Raw genomic sequence first — 18,859 nt, forward strand, 5'->3', positions numbered from 1 at the left:
CATCAAGAATAAGCCCTCACTGGTGTGGCTCAGTGGATAGAGCGTCGGCCTGCGGACTCAAGGGTCCCAGGTTCGATTCCGGTCAAGGGCATGTACCTTGGTTGTGGGCACATTCCCAGTAGGAGGTGTGCAGGAGGCAGCTGATGGATGTTTCTCTCCCATCGATGTTTCTAGCTCTCTCTCCCTCTCCCTTCCTCTCTGTAAAAAATCAATAAAATATATTTTTTTAAAAAAGAATAAGGCCAATATTGCTTTCGACCCTGCAGTTCAACATTAAGGAATGTATGTATTGTACAAGCATGTACTATGAGAAATGTACACATTTATTCTCTTAATCTTTTTCTTTTCAAAGCAATGTAGAAGGAAAGAAGGTTTACAAGCAAAGAAATAAACAAGTTAATTTTGCTGCCCTTTCCCAATGGAATACTACGAAATCGTTAAGAAGAACGTACGGATACAAAATTATCTTGAGGCTATTTTAATTGAAAGAAAAAAAATAACATCCAAGAGCGGCCTCTCTTTTCAACCACACTAAGAACGCGACATCAAAAAGTTTTACAGCCAAGTGCTTCAAGGTATCGGATTCAAATAAAATGTAACGCATGGCTGAGTTGGCTAGAAAATAAAGAAAATTCTCCGAAGCAGTCAAAACCATCAGGAGCAAGACTTCCCAAGGTGCTAGTACCGCCTCGGGGACAGCTCTCCACCCCGCAACCCAAGATTGTCCTTGGAACGACCGAGCAGGAACATGTGACCAGGCCCCGCGTCCTCCACGGTGCCCCAGGAGACACTCCATCGGGGCAGAGAAACCCAAAAGGCACCCCCACGCACCCACTAGAGGAGACGCTGAGGACTGGGTCCTTCTCCACCGTGGCCCTGGGTGGGAGGGGAAACCCTCTCCACTTAAGGATCCAGCACCCCCAGCGGGCGATCACACTGCCCTGAGCCCCCGTCCACAAGGAGGGAGACCCTACCTGATCTTCAAAAAGTTCTCGCTTGGCAGTGCCCTCTGATGTTGAGCCCAAACAAATAATAGAAATAGAAATCGGGGGAAAAAAAAGAAAAGAAAAGAAAGAAAAACAGAAACAGTCTGCGAATAAATTTCGTTTAGAAACTAAAATGGCACGGGAGCAAAGCTGCCGGGGAATGAAGGGAGGTGAGAGACCGCGGCATCCGGAACGCGGAGAGGAATTGACTTGCACCCCAGAGTTTTATCATCAGCAAACCTATCTCCCCAAACAGCTGTGATGGAGATTTCCACCCAGACAAAAAAAAAAGAGGGTTTTCAATGCACAGTTTCACACCAGGGAACTTTTAAAGAGTGTGCTTCCGAAAGAAGAACCATCTCAGAAGGCATACATAAAGGAATGGTGAGCAAAGAGGATGGTATTGGTTATAAAAAACATAAGTTAAGCCCTAACGGGTTTGGCTCAGTGCAGTGGTCGGCAAACTCATGAGTCAACAGAGCCCAATATCAACAGTACAACGATGGACATTTCTTTGGAGAGCCACATTTTTTAAACTTAAACTTCTTCTAATGCCACTTCTTCAAAATAGACTCGCCCAGGCCGTGGTATTTTGTGGAAGAGCCACACTCAAGGGGCCAAAGAGCCGCATGTGGCTCACGAGCCGCAGTTTGCCAACCACGGGTTCAGTGCATAGAGTGTCGGCCTGTGGACTGAAGGGTCCCAGGTTCGATTCCAGTCAAGGGCATGTACTTTGGTTGCGGGCACATCCCCAGTGGGGAGTGTACAGGAGGCAGCTGATGGATTTTTCTCTCTCATTGATGTTTCTGACTCTCTATCACTCTCCCTTCCTCTCTGTAAAAAATCAATAAAATATATTTTTTAAAAAAGAAAAAGTCTAATAAAATTTGCTATTTGGAAATACAGAACTTCTGCTTATCAATCGTCAGTATAAGAAAGATGAAAAAACAAGGTCCAAAGAGAGAGAAGTGTTTGTGACGATTTAACCAAAGAACTCTTAATTATTCAGTAAGCAACAGAAAACAGTCAGAAGACTCAACAGGTAGTTCACAGAACAGCAAACGCCTTTAAACATGTGAAAATCCACCAGTTCTAGTAAATAATCAGAAAAATGCCTGTGAAACCCACAATGAATACCATTTGAAATAATAGATATAGCCAATCTAAGAACCAAATGCTTACAAGGATTTGACACCCTGAAATTCTATTGGTATCGCTGTAGACTGGAATTAATCACGATTAAGTAATTTGGCTTTACCTTAGAGGCAAAAGATTCATAAGCCTTATACCCCAGCAAATCTTTGTTCTCCTAGGTTAGTACTAAAAAAGAGAATATGCGTGTACCCCAGGACTAAAGCATTTTTCCTTTTAGCTAAAAAAAAAAAAAAAAAAGGAAAAACGGGAGAAATAAATTGTGGTGTAGTATATACCTACAATGAAATCAATATTAACAAAATACAGGCATGTGCACAATCATGGAAGAATCTCAAGAACAATATTCAATGGAGATAAAAGCAAGTCACAGAACAGTACAGTTACAGTTCCACTTACCCAAAGTTCATAAACTTGCAAAACTAATAAAATGTTTACAATTTATATTTTTGGCAAACCTATAAAGAGAAAGTATAAAGATCAGAGAGCAAAGAAATAAAATAGAGATGTTAGAAAGATCAATGAAAATAAGAGCTGGTCCTTGGAAAAGATAAACAAAATTGACAAACCTTTAGCCAAACTCATCAAGAAGAAAAGAGAGCCCAAATAAATAAAATCAGAAATGAAAGAAGAGACATTACAACTGACACCACAGAAATACAAAGAATCATTAAAGAATACTGAACAACTATATGCCAACAAACTCAACAGCATTCCAAAACTGAACCAGAAAGAAACAGAAATTACTAACAAAGAAATTGAAACCGTCATCAAAAAACTCCCAACTAATAAAACCAGACAGCTTGACAAGTGAATTCTACCAAACATTGGATTTAAAGGATTGATATCTATAGTTCTTAAACGATTTCAAAAAAATCCAAGAGGAATAATTGCTCCGGAACTAATTCTATGAAGCCAATATCACCCTGATACCAAAATCAGACAAAGGTAAGAAAAGAAACCATCCACAAAGCAAAAAAACAAACCACTGAATGAAAAAGATATTCACAAATAATATATCTGACAAGGGGTTAATATCCAAAAAATCTAAGGTACTCACACAATTTAATAGCAAGTGGACAGAGTCCTAGCCGGTGTGGCTCAGTTGTTGGAAGCATCACCCCGTACACCAAAAGGTTTCGGGTTCGATTCCCAGTCAGGGTATATACAGGAGGCAATTGATCAATTGATCAATGTTTCTCTCTCACAAATCTCTTCTCTCCTCTCTCTCTCTCTCTCTCTCTCTCTCTCTCTCTCTCTTCCTCCCTCTCTCCCTTCCTTTCTCTAAAAACAATAAAAAGCATATCCTCGAGTCAGGAAAAGAAAATGGGCAGAGGACCTAAAAAAGACCTTTCTCCGGAGGACGTACAGATGTTCAAAAACGTATGAAAAGATGCTCAACATCACTAATCACCAGAGACGTGCAAGTCAAAACCACAATGAGAAGTTACCTTACACCTGTCAGAATGACCATCATCAAAAAATCAACAACTAACAAGTGCTGGTGAGGATGTGAAGAAAAGGGGGCCCTCCTACGCCACTGGCGGGATTGCAAACTGGTGCAGCCACTGTGGGACACAGCATGGCGTTCCCTCAAAAAACTAAAAGTAGGTCTGCCGTACAATCCAGAAATTTCAGTTCGGGTACTTACTGGAAGAGAGCAAAAACACTAATTTGAAAAGATACAGGCACCCCAATGTTCAATGCAGCATTATTGACAACAGCCAACATATGGAAACAACCTAGGTGCCCATCAATAGATAAATGGATAAAAATGATATGAATACATATGTCAGAATGCCATATATATATATACACACACACACACACACACACACACACACACACACACACACACACACTGAGTGGCCAGATGATGATGATCTCTGAACGCATAATAATCTGGCCACTCAGTGTATATCCTATAGAATAAAAGGCTAATATGCAAATTGTCGCCTTGACCAGGAGTTCGACCAGCAGGCAGGCCAGCCAACTGCCTTTGTCCCCTCCCCCTGGCCAGGCTGGCCAGACCCCACCCATGCACGAATTCATGCACCAGGCCTCTACTATATATATGCATATACGAATATATGAATATAGACATATATATTGGAATATTACTCAGCAGTAAAAAAGAATGAAATCTTGCCATTTGTAACAACATGATGGACCTACAGTATATTGTGCTAAGTGAAATAAGTCAGACGAAGACAAATACCATATGTCTTCACTTATATGTAGAATCAAAAACAAAACAAAACAAATGAATAAACAAAACAGAAGCAGACCCACAGATCTAGAGGCCAAGCTGATGGTTGCCAAAGGAGGGGGCGGGGAATGGATGAATGGGTGAAATAATTAAAAAATAAGAAGTATGCAGATGATACATTTGACATTCACATTAGTGGTCATGTCTGAGAGAACTCAGGCACAACATTGGGAAGGATCCATAAAAGAGCTGGACATACTGATCCAGGTCTGCTCCTTGAGTGGGGTGCATGTGGCTATTCACCTCATTATAATTCTTTAGATCTCATTTAGGTTAAATATATACATACATCTATAACCTTCTTATAATATGTATGCCTTTCAAGTGTACATTGGATCCTCATTATCCATGGATTCCACATTTTTGAATGTGTCCACTCACTAAGATTCATTTTAATTCGCAAATCCATCCTTCTAGAGCTTTTGTGGTCACCACGGGCACGTGCAGTGGAAAATCTGAGTCGCCGGGCCAACACTCCGCCAGCTGCCGCTAATGAAGGCGAGGCTCTCGCTTCTTATTTCAGCGCCCAAACTGTAAATCATTTTCACAGTCTGTTGTGACACACTTTTCAGCATCTTTGTGCTTTTTTTGTCACTTCCATTGCTCGAGTGGCTGCAGTGCTGTCCAGGGTACAGGAGAACAAGAAAGCCAGGCGGGCTTCGCGGAGAAAATCCATGTGTCAGATGCGCTCCATGCGGGTGTGAGTTACAGCACTGCCGGCGGTGAGTTTAATGTTAATGAATCAACAACGTACACTAAACAAGGTATCTTCAAACATGAACACACCTAAGGTAGCATGTTGATCAAATGATGAAAACGAGACCAAAACATGGCCAGAGGCTTGAAGAAACCTAACCCTGTATTTGCAACTGGGAGCAATGGTTCAGAATTCACTAATTCAATGTTTGTGGCAACGTTATCGAACATAGTTACAGCAAACAATGAGAGTACAAGAATAATAAAATATATTTATTTTTGTGTTATACATAAAATGAATATCTAACATACAAAATTGTATGTTGTATACATATACAATAATTTCATATATATTCTTTTACATTTTATAAAAATGATATATATAAAAAATATAAAACATAAATATAAAATATTTCTTAATAAAAATGAAAAAGGGAGCAAAATATATATAAACTAGAGGCCCGATGCATGAAGATTTGTGCAAGAATGGGCCTTCCTTCCCCTGGCTGCTGGCACTGCCTTCGCTCTGGCCGGAGCCACCTTTCCACCTTCCCACACTGCCCAGAGGCCCAGAGCGGCTGGGGTGGTGCGGAACGCCTGCGTCCTGCCCCATCCCCGGCCCCTTGGCACCTGTGTATGCAAAGTAACCGGCCATCTTTGTTAATTTGCATACTCACCCCTGATTGGCTGGTGGGCATTGCAAAGGTATGGTCAATTAGCATGTTACTCTTTTATTAGTGTAGATACAAATTTACATGTACATATTATAGGCTTCTATGCACAGATTATCTCTAGAGGGATAGAAATGAAATATAAACGTGGTTCAAACAGAGGAAAGTAATACTAAGAAAGACTTACATCCCATTATTTACCTGAATTGTATAACAGATGTATTTTTTAAGACATTTAATTGATTTTTAAAGAGAGAGGAAGCGGGGGAGACAGAGACAAACATCGACGTAAGAGTGACACATGTGCAAACATAAAATCACGTATGTTGGCATAAACTGGAGATAGCTAAGTTACAGTGGCTTTGACTAAACTTAAATGGACAACTTAAGCCTCAGTTGTAGTTGTCACACAAGGACTTCCAAAAATGTAGCAGAGTGGTACCCTTGAACTTCCTCACTTTTCTTAAATGGTGAAAGCTCAGGAAATTGATTTTTGCCCATGCCAGTCCCCTCCCCAAAAAATGTTCCCGCCATGAACAGGTCCCACTGTAATGACTTTCTCCTCTCTGAACCGCTTCCGAACTCTGGCTTCCGTTACAACAGCCTCTCTTGGTGTTCCGCTGACCTCTCTTCTCGAAATACTAACACCGGTGGGGGCGTCTCTGTCCATCCTGAAGGCGTCATCCTCCCCCAGAATCCCTAGGTGACCACACCCACTCAATAATCACATTGCTTGTATGATGAGGTCCAACCCTCCATCTAGAAATTCCATCTGGGTTTCAAAATGTAACTTTGCTATTCATGCAAAAGATGACTAAGATAGAGTTATAAAGAAGAGTTCAGTGCCCGGTCTCCAAAACACGGATGGCGAATATCTATGTATATAAAAGCCTCAGTGACCATTACGACTGAACAACTAGAACAACGGGAATGACCAGTCGACCAGTCGCTACGATGCACACTGACCACCAGGGGCCAGACGCTCAATGCAGGAGCTGCCTTCTGGTGGTCAGTGCGCTCCCACAGCCAACCTTCCATGGTCCCCCCCCACCCCTCCCCGCTGGCCAACCTCCCATGGCCCTACCCCCTTCCCCTCGGTCTAGCTGGCCCCTGATCGGCCCCAATGGGGGAGCCAGCCGGCCAACCTCCTGGGGTTCCTCCCCCCGGCTGGCCGGCCCCCTGATAGGCATCGATCACTGGCCAGGCGAAGGGACCCCACCCAGGCACGAATTCGTGCACTGGGCCTCTAGTTAGATAATAAACCATAAATAATGCGAACAACTACATGGGTGACACTCGCCAACATTTCAGATGTGAAATCCAGCAAATGGTTTGACTTCTTTTTTTTTTTTTTGAATGAATCATAGCATTAGCGCTCCTTTCTTCCCACAAACAACAACAAAATTCCATACTTTTCCCTACATAGTTTTCTAAAATTACACGTTCTTGATCCTAAAACCGCACTGAATGGAAAAAGCAAGACTCATTTTTATTCACCGTTAAGAGCGGAGCGAGCGTACAGGGTCCTCCGCTACGATTTCAGCCAAAGGACTGTTATTTGGGAATCAATGAGGAGATTTTCCACCCCAAGTCATGAGGGAGGACCCAAAAATCTGGAAATGACAACCACTCTGATTTATGAATCTCTTTCATATTCTGTTTCATGTTTTCGTTGGGTCATCATGATTTTATTAAATGACTAAATAGTCTTTTCCTACCTAAAAAAAAAAAAAAAAAAAAAAGCTGTTCTTAAGGTTTAATCAAATTCCAGCATGCCTCATTCATTGTCAATCATCATTCCACCATGTGCCCACCATCCAGATATCATTGCTGACATGTACACATAAGGAACTGTTTGACATTGAAATGGGGACTCAGAACTGTTGGACATGGAAATTGGGACTCAAACATTTTTTGTTATTATATGTTTATTTCTAGTCTGCAGAGGCAAGATTTTTTAAAGGAATGAAATGGGGAAAAAAATAGATACAGAGGCAAAGAAGCATTGAACAGACTGTCAAACTACAGTGGGAAGGCAGAGGAGGTTGCGGGGGGGGGGGGGCTGTAAGAGATCAACCGAAGGACTTGTACGCATGCATATAAGCATAACCAATGGATACAAGACACTGGGGGGGGGGGGGCAGGTAAAGGCATGTACTGGGGGGAAGGGGAGGCCGGGGGGGAGGTCAATGGGGAAGGAAAAAAAAAAGGAAACATATGTACTACTATTTGTAATACTTCAAACAATTTAAAAAAATAATAATAATAATAAAAAACATTGTCAATCATCATTAATGACACTTAAACAACGTATAAACACCGTAGCCTAACAGAGGATAAAGCTGTGCACAGCCCCAGCCTCAAGCCGTGTCAGCCTCTACGAGAATTCCTGAAACAGCGAGAACGGTCCCCAAGCAGGACATGTCACAAATCGGATCTCCAGAAGACATGGAATGTTCCAAGGATGAAAGGTTTTGAGCAGCGAACGCATGGGAATAATTTTAAGTTTCGGTGACTTCAAACAGTGAGACTTTTAACGCATTTTTTTCCCTCTTTAAACAAATTGTTTCTTTAACGTCTTCTGAAATTTCTCACCCCTGCTTAACTCAAAGGAATACAGGAAAAGCCAGTGTGATAATATTGAGTTATTTAAGCTCCTTGAAAAAATAAAAAGGTGTTAAGTATCCAGAGAAATTTGTACATCCTTTATTTTAAAAACTGCATGTAATGTTTTGAAGATCTGAAAAACATCAATATACTTTGCTTTTGGATGCAATATTTTCACAAACCAAATAAAGGCGAGGAGGAACTGAGGTCATAACCCTAGTGAAAACGTAGAAGGATGTCTAATTTTCTATCAAAAAAGTAGAAGCCTGGCTAGTGTGGCTCAGTGGCTGAGCATTGACCAGGAGGTCACAGTTCAACTTTCGGTCAGGGCACATGCCCGGGTTGTGCACTCCATCCCCGGTAGGGGGCATGCAGGAGGCAACCGATCCATGATTCTCTCTCAATATTGATGTTTCTATCTCATTCTCTCCCTCCCTTTCTCTCTGAAACCAATTTAAAAAACATATAACAATTTTAAAGTCTTTAAAGATATGAGCTATTTCACCAATATCGATTGTATTCATCTTCATGAAAGAACAATGATAATAATGAACATCATTCACAAAGCAGCATACAGTCTCTCACCACTATATGACAAATGGTCAAACACAGTGTGTTTCTCTGCGATGTCAATCCCTTTGGAACCAGCGCGTATTTTTTTTCATGCCTCCTTGCCCTCTGCTGACGAGGGAGGACACGCAAGCCACTCCCACTCCCCCCCCCTCCCCCCGCCCCAGCATGTACCTTGGATGATGAACCGCTCCATGTTCTCCTTGAAGGGCTGGATGTGCTCCTGGGAGGACACCTGGTACACTTTCCCCGCCTCCACCTCACAGGCTGCAATCAGAGACACGCTGTTTAGAGCACCGTCGATGGAGCGTCAAAACCACCTCAAAACCTCAGGAGCTCAAGCTAGAGTGGCCTGTCAACCACCATAACGGGCACATGTCCCACACATATGCTGGAAACACCAGATGCTGACATGACTAGTCTATAAGCAAGGCTTCATGAGGGGACTGTGAAAAGACATTTGTAAGAGTTGGTGATTCCAGCCAAGCTGGCATGGCTCCATGGTTGAGCATCAACCTAGGAACCAGGAGGTCAGGGTTCGATTCCTGCTCAGGGCACGTGCCCGGGTTGCAGGCTCGATCCCCAGTGGGGGGCGTGCAGGAGGCAGCCAATCCATGATTCTCTCTCATCATGGATGTTTCTCTCTCTCCCTCTCCCTTCCTCTCTGACATCAATAAAAATATATTTTTTTTTTTTTTAAAAAAGAGTCTGTGACTCCCGTTCGGTCACTTCCATGGAGTGTCACCTGGTCAAGGTACACAACCTCGGAGCCTCCGTCTCATCAGGAGAAGGGAGGGCCCGGGCCTGCCTCTCAGTGTTGTTATGAGGATCGAATCAGTGAAGAGATGGAGAGTGTCCCAATACTGTCCCTGGCATGTGCTGTTTCCTATTATCATCAAGGTCATTATTATCCACTAACTTCTAATACCGGCTTATTCCAAAGTTCACATTTCTGAAAACAGTGGGCTGGTTGTCAGAACCACAGCAGCGAGATGGTGAGGAGAAGGGTTAGCAGTCAGCTTCCCTTATGATGGATCACTTAGAACAGCCCGTGTAGTCGGCAATTCTGTGCCCATTCATGTCTACAGATGGATAACCAGGATATACTTAATCATATCCTAAATTGATGAGTTTTCTAAACGTACATACATTCCTACAGAAGAGGGGAAATGGTGCATCAATGAAAGGAAATAAGGCAGATTTATCAGCCCTTCTAATAGCTTCAGGGAATTATTTCTGACAAAATCACATGAAGAAATATTCCCAAAGGTCTCTGAGTCATTTTTAATTGCTACCCAATCTATTCCTCTAAGACAGCGGCCACCAACCTTTCAGACCTCACAGACCACCGGTTGGTGACCACTGCTCTAAGACACAGATATGGACTGACTACCTCCTGTGTTCAAGGTACCTCTCTAGGCACTCTGATTACTGCCACGAACAGAAGAGAATTGGCGTGAAAAAACTCCCTGCCACAGGGAGCCTGCCTTATCCTATACTAGAGGCCCGATGCACAAAATTCATCCGGAAGGTCGTCTGGAAGGTTGTTTGGCTGTCCGGTCTAATTAGCATCTTACGCTTTTATTATTATAGATGGTTTTTAATTAAGTCTTTTTCCATCACAATGAGAAAAGTACAATACTAGTAGCCTAGTAGATTAGGCCAGCATGGGGGCGGGGTAGGGGGACGGGGACAAGGGGGCGGGGGGGACGGGGAGAGGAAGAATCCAATCTCTCAACTGGTCTGATTTTCAGACCTTAGAAACCTGAGTCAAGAAAGATAAATATTTTGAACGTTAGTGACAATTGTTTCATTTGTCACTTTTTATTAGAAAATGGAAGTAATGCCTGTCCCTTCTTCTCGATGCTAGAGTATGCCTGGAGGTCTACGCAGCCGTCAGAACACCCTACCACCAGCAGCCTGCAGAAGGTCATCTAAGAGGCCTGGGGCCTTAAAGGAGGAGGTCATTAGTTAGGAAAGCAGAGATGGATCACAGACTAACCATGACCAAGTCTTCTCTAATGGGCCACGTCTGCATTTTCACTCAGCAACGTTTAAACAGAAGATACAGCAGATAAGAGGAGGCAACATATTTTTAAACGAGGGGAAATTCTACTTTAAATTGCATTTTGGCTCATTTTAGAAATGTCCTTGGCCCACTCCTATAAACTGTATTCTTAATACAAATGCCAGCAAAAGCTATCTTTTCTATTGCTTCTATCTTCCCCCTCTACTTATAGTAGATTTCCCCGTATACAAGGGGAACCAAGAGGAATTTTAGATCCAGAAAAACTCTCAGGTCATTTATTGGCAACCTCATCTCACTTCCTGTCCTCCTTCCGGAAGCCACAGAAGATCCTTGTCACGGATCTCGGTGTTTCGAGTGATGGCCATTCCGATCTCTGCCAGGCATCTTTTTCCTCATCGAGCTGCTGTATGATTAGCATCCTCAACTCTACACTGAGCAGAAATCTCTCTGTCTCTCTATACAGTCTCCCTGTGGAATGACATGTCTGGAGTTTGCTTTTAAAACAGGTCTGATAGAATCACCATAGATAGTTCAGATCTGCAGTGAGTCACAGAATTCCAGTCTCTTAAGAGGACAGACGAGGTCCCTCCTCGCCTATCATTCATTATTTACTCACTCCTCCACTTTTTTGGCTAGGACTTAAAACATCCGCTGGCAGGCAACAGGCATTCAACAATTTTCTGTGGAATGAATGGAAAAGAGAATTGGATTCTCCTGTCAATATGAATTTCTCAGTAATTTGGAAATGGCATCTCTATTGGAATGTCCCCATGCTTTGTACACCCCCCCCACATACTCTTATCCCTTATGATCCATTGTTGAACTTTGATTTGTCCATCCATACACACCTATCTCAGCAATGTTTACCTATCACCAATCCTCCACTCCCCAAACTTTGTATGTCCCTCTTCCATAGAGCATGTGTGAAAGATATAAAAGGAGAGATGCAAATAAAATAGATCTGCATTCAGGTCCGGTTCTACTAGTAGCTACATGATCTTTTTTTAAAATATATTTTATTGATTTTTTACAGAGAGGAAGGGAAAGGGATAGAGAGTTAGAAACATCAATGAGAGAGAAACATCAATCAGCTGCCTCCTGCACACTCCCCACTGGGGATGGGCCCACAACCAAGGTACATGCCCTTGACCGGAATCGAACCTGGGACCCTTGAGTCCGCAGGCCAATGCTCTATCTACTGAGCGAAACCAGTTAGGGCTAGCTACATGATCTTGAGCTAGTCCTTAGATTATCTGAGCCCCAACTTCCTCAACTAGAAATGGGGCTGATGAAGGCAGGGCACTTGAGCATTAAGCACTGAGCTGATGGTTAAGAAGTTCTCAAAAAGTGATAGTTATTAATGATGTTATCTTACTGCATTTATTGTTGACATGTACCGATCTCTGATTATAATTTGCATTCCCTGAGGACTGTCCTATTCACCTCTGTGTGCCCAGTGTTTGAAATTCAGAGATAGCACTAAAACCTTGTGTGAAAATAAGTACTTTCAACGATGCCAATGACCACGACTTTCCTTAATCTGGACATTAAGCCTCCAGTGGTGGGTCACATATAACAGCATGTAAATCTTAAACCACGTGCCCCAAATCCCAACCCAAATGACTAAAGCTCTTCACTGTGATATGTAATGTGCACAATTATTTGCGGTGTTTACTGCTTTATTCATTATATCAAGAAGGAAAAGCTTGCTGGATAACTAGAAAAACAAAATGTAAAGTTCCAAAGTCTGTATAGACTTGTATATGCCTACTTCTTATAGACATATATTCAATGGTATATATCAATATGTTGCATAAGGAAATTTATAAGATTGGACCCCATTCTTCCCCTAACTATAGTGCATTTTGGTGCGTAACATCATCCTAGCTATTATCATCTTCAAAACTGGTGACTATGTGAATTTTTTAAAAATACCAACCACTTAAAGGGTCTCACGAACTTCAAAGGGTCACTTAGTCACATTATTAAAAACATAACATGAGATAGAGTTCCTGGAAAATTGCATTACAGTCAAATCCAAATATTTTTCTTAAAATCTGTTAAAGGCAGTTGGCACAACTGAGTAATTCCAACGATGTAGGCTTTTGTTTAATTTAAAGGCCTTTCTAATCCAAGAAGGTTTTATGTTGTGTAAAAGGGCTAACAGTGGAAGGCATGTTAGGATCTCAACTACAAAGACAAATCTAGCCAGAGGAGAGGAAGAACAAAAGTCTCTGATGTGTCCACTGGAAAGGGATTCCAATCCACAGATTGGCATGTTGGGGGGCACAGCAAACGTCATCTTATCACCATCAGGTTCAAATAAGAGCGCCACACACCACTCTCAGAAATGAACCGTGATCATGAGGTTCTGGTGTGTGTGTGTGTGTGTGTGTGTGTGTGTGTGTGTGTGTGTGTTTAGGAAACTGGAATATTCCCACTGTAACGTCTGCATCTCCACGCTCCATCCATCAATGCTGCCTGGTTTCGAGTCGCTGCTTTTCTGTGAGCTTCCAGAAGGTTTTACGGGCATCCATAAACCTGCCTCGTCAAGTTTGAAGGAAGCCACGTCAGAGACACAAAGAACAAAGAAGGTTGATTAGATCAGGAGTTCTTCCTTCCAAAAATCCAGCGGTTTCCCATGACCGTAGAGTGGATTTCAAGAAACAGAAACTATGTAGCTACTGACATGACACTCCAACATGACACTCCAATGTAAAACACTACACTTATTTTTCTATGGATGTTTGATTTATTGGAAAATCTTCGGGTTACTCTCTGGTTTATTCCTGGGATGTGAGGCTGGCACAATAGCCACATATCAATACACGTAATACATCACATAAATTGAAAGATTAAAAAAACACACCATGTGATCATATCAATAGATGCAGGAAAAGCATTCCACAAAATCCAACACCCTTTTTTGATAAAGACTCTCAGTAAAGTGGGAATAGAGGGATCAGACCTTATCAATAATAAAGGCCGTATATGACAGACCTACAGCCAACATCATACTCACTGGGCAAAAACTAAAAGCGGTCCCCTTAGGAACAGAAACAAGACAAGGATGTCCGCTTTCACCACTCTTATTGAACAGAGCACTGGAAGTCCTAGCCGCAGCGATCAGACAAGAACAAGAAATAAAAGGCATCTTAACTCAAATGTCAGAGAACTAATCACCTTGAAGTCATTGTTTTTTGTTGTTTTTTTTTTTCAAGGCAGTTGGGTACGAAAAGTAAGTGATTCATGAAAATGAGGAAATACAACTTCACTATTTTTTCCTAAAATGAATAAACGGCATCAACTCTTAAAATTAAGTGATTCGCAACTTCATTTTCTTCTCATTAACTCTCCCTTCCACAGGGCAAAATTACTACTGAGTTTCATGAAGATTCAAGAGATTTACAGCATGCAAAGTCTAAGAATCCTGAGAAATGTTCATGTGAACCCAGTACGTGTGTGTATAATATTATGGAGGGAGCGGAGGAAAGATGAGAAGAAAGAAAGATACGTGAAACTTATTAACTTTGGGGGAAATATCACAAATGAAAACACTTTTTTCACAGCTGATGTAAAGAAATACAAACATCTCAAACAGAAAAATATTACAGTAACCTACATAGAGCTGACTCCATGGAAACTATGGAGTGAGACAATTCTTTAAGAAGGACTTATATATTACCTAGTACACAGAAAAATTTAAATAATTACTTTATACCACCCTCGCTGCCCCTAAAAATCAGAAACACATGTTTAGTTTTTTCCATCTCCTTTGTCCCGCTCCCTCCTGGGTCAAAATCACTATTATCTTTTATGGAAGTTCCTTCCTAAGTCTCCCAAAATCGATGCTTGCCAGAGCAATATTCGCAAGACATAAATCATTATCACTCCAGGTCCCTAAGTATAATCCTTCAGTGGCTGGATAGTTCATTTAGAATAAAATGTAATGTCCTTATAAACTTGTACAGTGGATGTGCGTTCTCTCCTCTCATACGAGGGATATGCCAAGAATGCAGGAGTAATAGACTTTTCTTCTTCCTGAAATGCTTGTACTCCCCTTCATCCCCCTCCCTTCTCCCCCTACGCCCCCACTCATCCATTTACACACACCCCTCTCATCCATTTAGAGTCTCCCTGCCCATCGTGACTATGTTGGCTTTTGTGACCTGGTTGGTATGTATTCCTGTGGATTTATCGCTTTCTGCTCCCCTGCACTCAGCCTGTATTTGAGTCACGTCGGATCGCCCGCAATTCCAAGGATGTACTCATCTCATGCCATGGGAGTGGAAGATTCACCTGCTAACATTTCCTTCCATACATGTTTTCACCTGCAAAGTATTCACATGTCATGACTCCATCCTAATGGCGATTTCTAACCAATCAGGTAGCACCGGGCTTACTATGTCATAGCGTAATTATCTGTTTGTATGTTTGGCTTCCGAACTACATGATACAATGTGTTGTTTAAGTACAAGAGCCCATTTATCATTCAATAAAAGGTGCTCAATAAATGCCAATTCTGCCCAGCCGGCATGGCTCAGTGGTTGAGCGCCCACCTATGAACCAGGAGGTCACGGTTCGATTCCCGGTCAGGGCACAGGCCCAGGTTGAGGGCTCGATCCCCAGTGTGGGGTGTGCAGGAGGCAGCCGATCCATGCTTCTCTCTCCTCATTGATGTTCCTATCTCTCCTTCTCCCTTCCTCTCTGAAATCAGTAAAAATATATTTTTTAAAAACATAATAAAAGAAAGAATAGAGCTCAACATGAATGATTCTATTAGCACCCCTCGCACTCTTTCATAAGCCATGCTTAAGTGCACTATCCTTTAAAAGATCTTGGTTCTTAATTATTTTCTAACTAAAATATATCTTAGAATAGGAATTTTTAAGTTGTAGCACTTTTATGTCAAGGATTCCCTGAGATGTTTAGTAGGGAATTTAATAGAGAACAGACTATGGGACTCACTGTGAGTGGGTGAGGCATATCATAAGACATTAAACTACCAGCAAAGGGGTTTTTTCAGACCATACGCATGCTCAGTGCTGACCTTCTTTACGAATTCTGCTGCAATGAGCCAAATTTCACATCGGAATATTGTGTAGCCCTCAGGTTTAATCCTGAGAAACCCCCGACCTCATGGGTCCATAGATAATCAGAGCCCAAACAGTCGCTACACTGGTGACTTTGCTCATGTCCTGTCCCATGCTTGAAATTCTATTCTTCTTTCTCCTGGACGGAACGTTACTGATCGTTCCAAGTCCAACTTAGGTATCATTTTCCAAGTACATGTAATCCTTACCTCCTCCGTGTTTCTGTGGTATCTTATTTATAGAACTAAAAACTATTTGTTATACCATACAGTGGTATATGTATGCACATAACCGCTGGTGCTCTTATTAGTCCGTGAGCTCTGAGGGAAGAAGAATCTGTGTGTTTGTTTTTTCAGTGATTCACTAAACATTTGTGGAATGATAATTAAGTATTAGACTATAATATCTCTGATTCCTACTGATCTAAATTTCATAAATCTTATTATTATGCGATAACCTACCCATTAAATTCTTAAGCTGCCTATCTAGAAAGCATTTTGATAATGAGTATCAGGAATCAGAAAATAAAATGTTCATTGCCTCTAATCTAGTAATTATAATTCTAATAATCTATATTAAGGAAGAATAGAAAATAGAGTAAAAAGGTTATGGATAAGGATGTTCAACATACTATTGCTGAAGAGTAGGCAGAATTGGAAAGAGATGATTTCTTACAAGAATCAAATCACTCATTAAATTATGGCACCATCAGAAGATAGATTTTCATGAAACCATCTTAAATGGTTTTTAAATTATAGTGAGAGGCCTGGGAAATGCTATTGAAATTTTCACTGAGAATTGTATAACATAGAAGAGTGATGATGTCCAGTCAACTGGAATGATGAATTCACCAACAGGCTGAAACTTCCTTCTTTTGAAAACACATCGCCATGCAGGAGGACATTAAAAAAGAAAACCAAACAGACCCATTATGCTTTAAAAAAAAAAAATGAATAACTCCTTGGACCAGAAATAGTAGAGAAGCCCAAGGTAAGAAACAGCCCAAGCAAGGAGTGACTGAGGTGCGCGTGGGGGAGGGTAAAGATCTCGGCTGATGGAGAGACCAGGGGTGGGAGAGAACGGAGCCAGTGTCACTACTAGAAACCCAGAGCTGGGACAAGGCTCCGGAGCCATGGAAAGAGGAGGGAAACAGCACCAGCCCCTACGCAGCTGTGTGCCTGGGGCAGCGGGCGTAGACAGCCAGCAATGCAGGCCAGATCGGGGCCAAGCCATTCACTCCTTTGGAGACTGACTCTGCAGCAGACCCGATGAGCCCGCGGGGCCAGATCCCCAAGCTGCTGTTGAGAAGGTCTGGTTTGGCCAAAGGCAGGCCAGGTCAAAGCAATGGAAAAATCAAGAAAGTGCAGGATTGGGGGGGTCGGCAGAAAAACAGAGAACACAGGACAGATGGACAGATAAGTTCCTGTCACAACTCCTCAACTCTTCCGTTGTAGCACAAAAGCGATCACAGACAAAACATAAATGATGGGGTGTGGATGGCTCTGTTCCAAGCAAACTTTATTTAAAAGGACAGGCCGCATTCAGCCCACAGGCTGTCATCTTCTAACAACTGTTTTAAATCCACATTCTAACAGCACAAAGAAAACTAATGAGTAGAAAGACAGCTTATAAGTATTAACAAATAAAGGATGAATTCATCTCAGATGAAACAAAAACTATGAAAATACAAAAAGGACATTACAATATCTTTATAAATATAAAAAAGGTCAAGGGCAAATACTACGCAGAATAAGAACAAAAATTAATTTAATGGTAAAAATAGATATGGTAAAAAAACAAAACAAAACAAAACAAAACACACCATACTAGAAATCTTGGAAACAAAAAATAATTACCATGATTTTAAAATAGTTGCATTGGCAATATAAATAACCAGATTGGATAGAGTCAAAGAGAGAATTAATTAATTGAAAGGCAATGTTGAGGAATGCATGATCATAGCGAAAGGGGTTGGGAGGGGATAAATCTGAAAGAGAAGTCAGGAGACATGGAGGGTAAGACCCCAGATAACAACATACCAAAATACTAAGGTTATTTATCACCAACTGTAGGATTACAGATAAATATATTTTCTGGTCTATGTTTTTCAATGTTGTCTGATGTTCCCATGTCCAACGGATATTCATTTTAAAATCCTAACAGGACGTGATTTTAAAAGAAGCGATTGATTGCCTTTGAACTGAATTTACAACGTCATGTTTTCTTTCCTCAAATAAAAAAAATATCAGAAAATTTGCCATTGTAAATGTAATTGGCATAAACACCTATAAATCAATACAAACAAGTTTGAAAACTTGTTTTTCCTATAGAGCTCAGACCTCTGGACACCGGCATTACTTCAGTGTGAGGATAGAGTTCATCTTAAACGTCTTCAAGTCAGGGATTGAAAGGGAGTGGGGGAGGGTACAGGAAGGAATTTGCAGGAGAGCATTGTCCCCACTTCCGGTAACTGAATCACTCAAGGCTCTGCAGTGCTGAGTTGCCTGGAGTCATGTGGTAAAGGGCTATGCTTTCTACCCAAGACAGGCCCTGGGACAGACATCGCCATGTGGCACGACCACAAGAGATCAAACCAGATCAGGTTGCTGAACCAACCACATGTCCCGGAGCTCAGAAGGCCCGGGGAGCAGCCCAGGGCTGTGGGAGTCTTGAGAACAAGTACAGAAAGCAGACAGAGTGGATGCTCTGCTCTTAGAAACGCTCACAGGAGAGTCAGTTGTCTTGTTAAAACATCTGAGCCGTCAGCATTCTCTCGCAGTCTTTCC

The 18,859-nt window shown here is 41.8% G+C and overlaps 1 protein-coding gene across 1 annotated transcript in view; it reads right to left on the reverse strand.

Moving 5' to 3' along the window:
• FMN2 (formin 2) overlaps positions 1–18,859 on the reverse strand; it is a 160,054-nt gene that overhangs the window by 48,979 nt on the left and 92,216 nt on the right. The window contains 1 exon segment of the mRNA XM_080650940.1: positions 9,126–9,218. Within this exon segment, the coding sequence (XP_080507066.1) occupies positions 9,126–9,218 (93 nt within the window).

Source organism: Plecotus auritus (genome assembly GCF_963455305.1).
Source record: "Plecotus auritus genome assembly, chromosome: 14".
NCBI lineage: Eukaryota > Metazoa > Chordata > Mammalia > Chiroptera > Vespertilionidae > Plecotus > Plecotus auritus.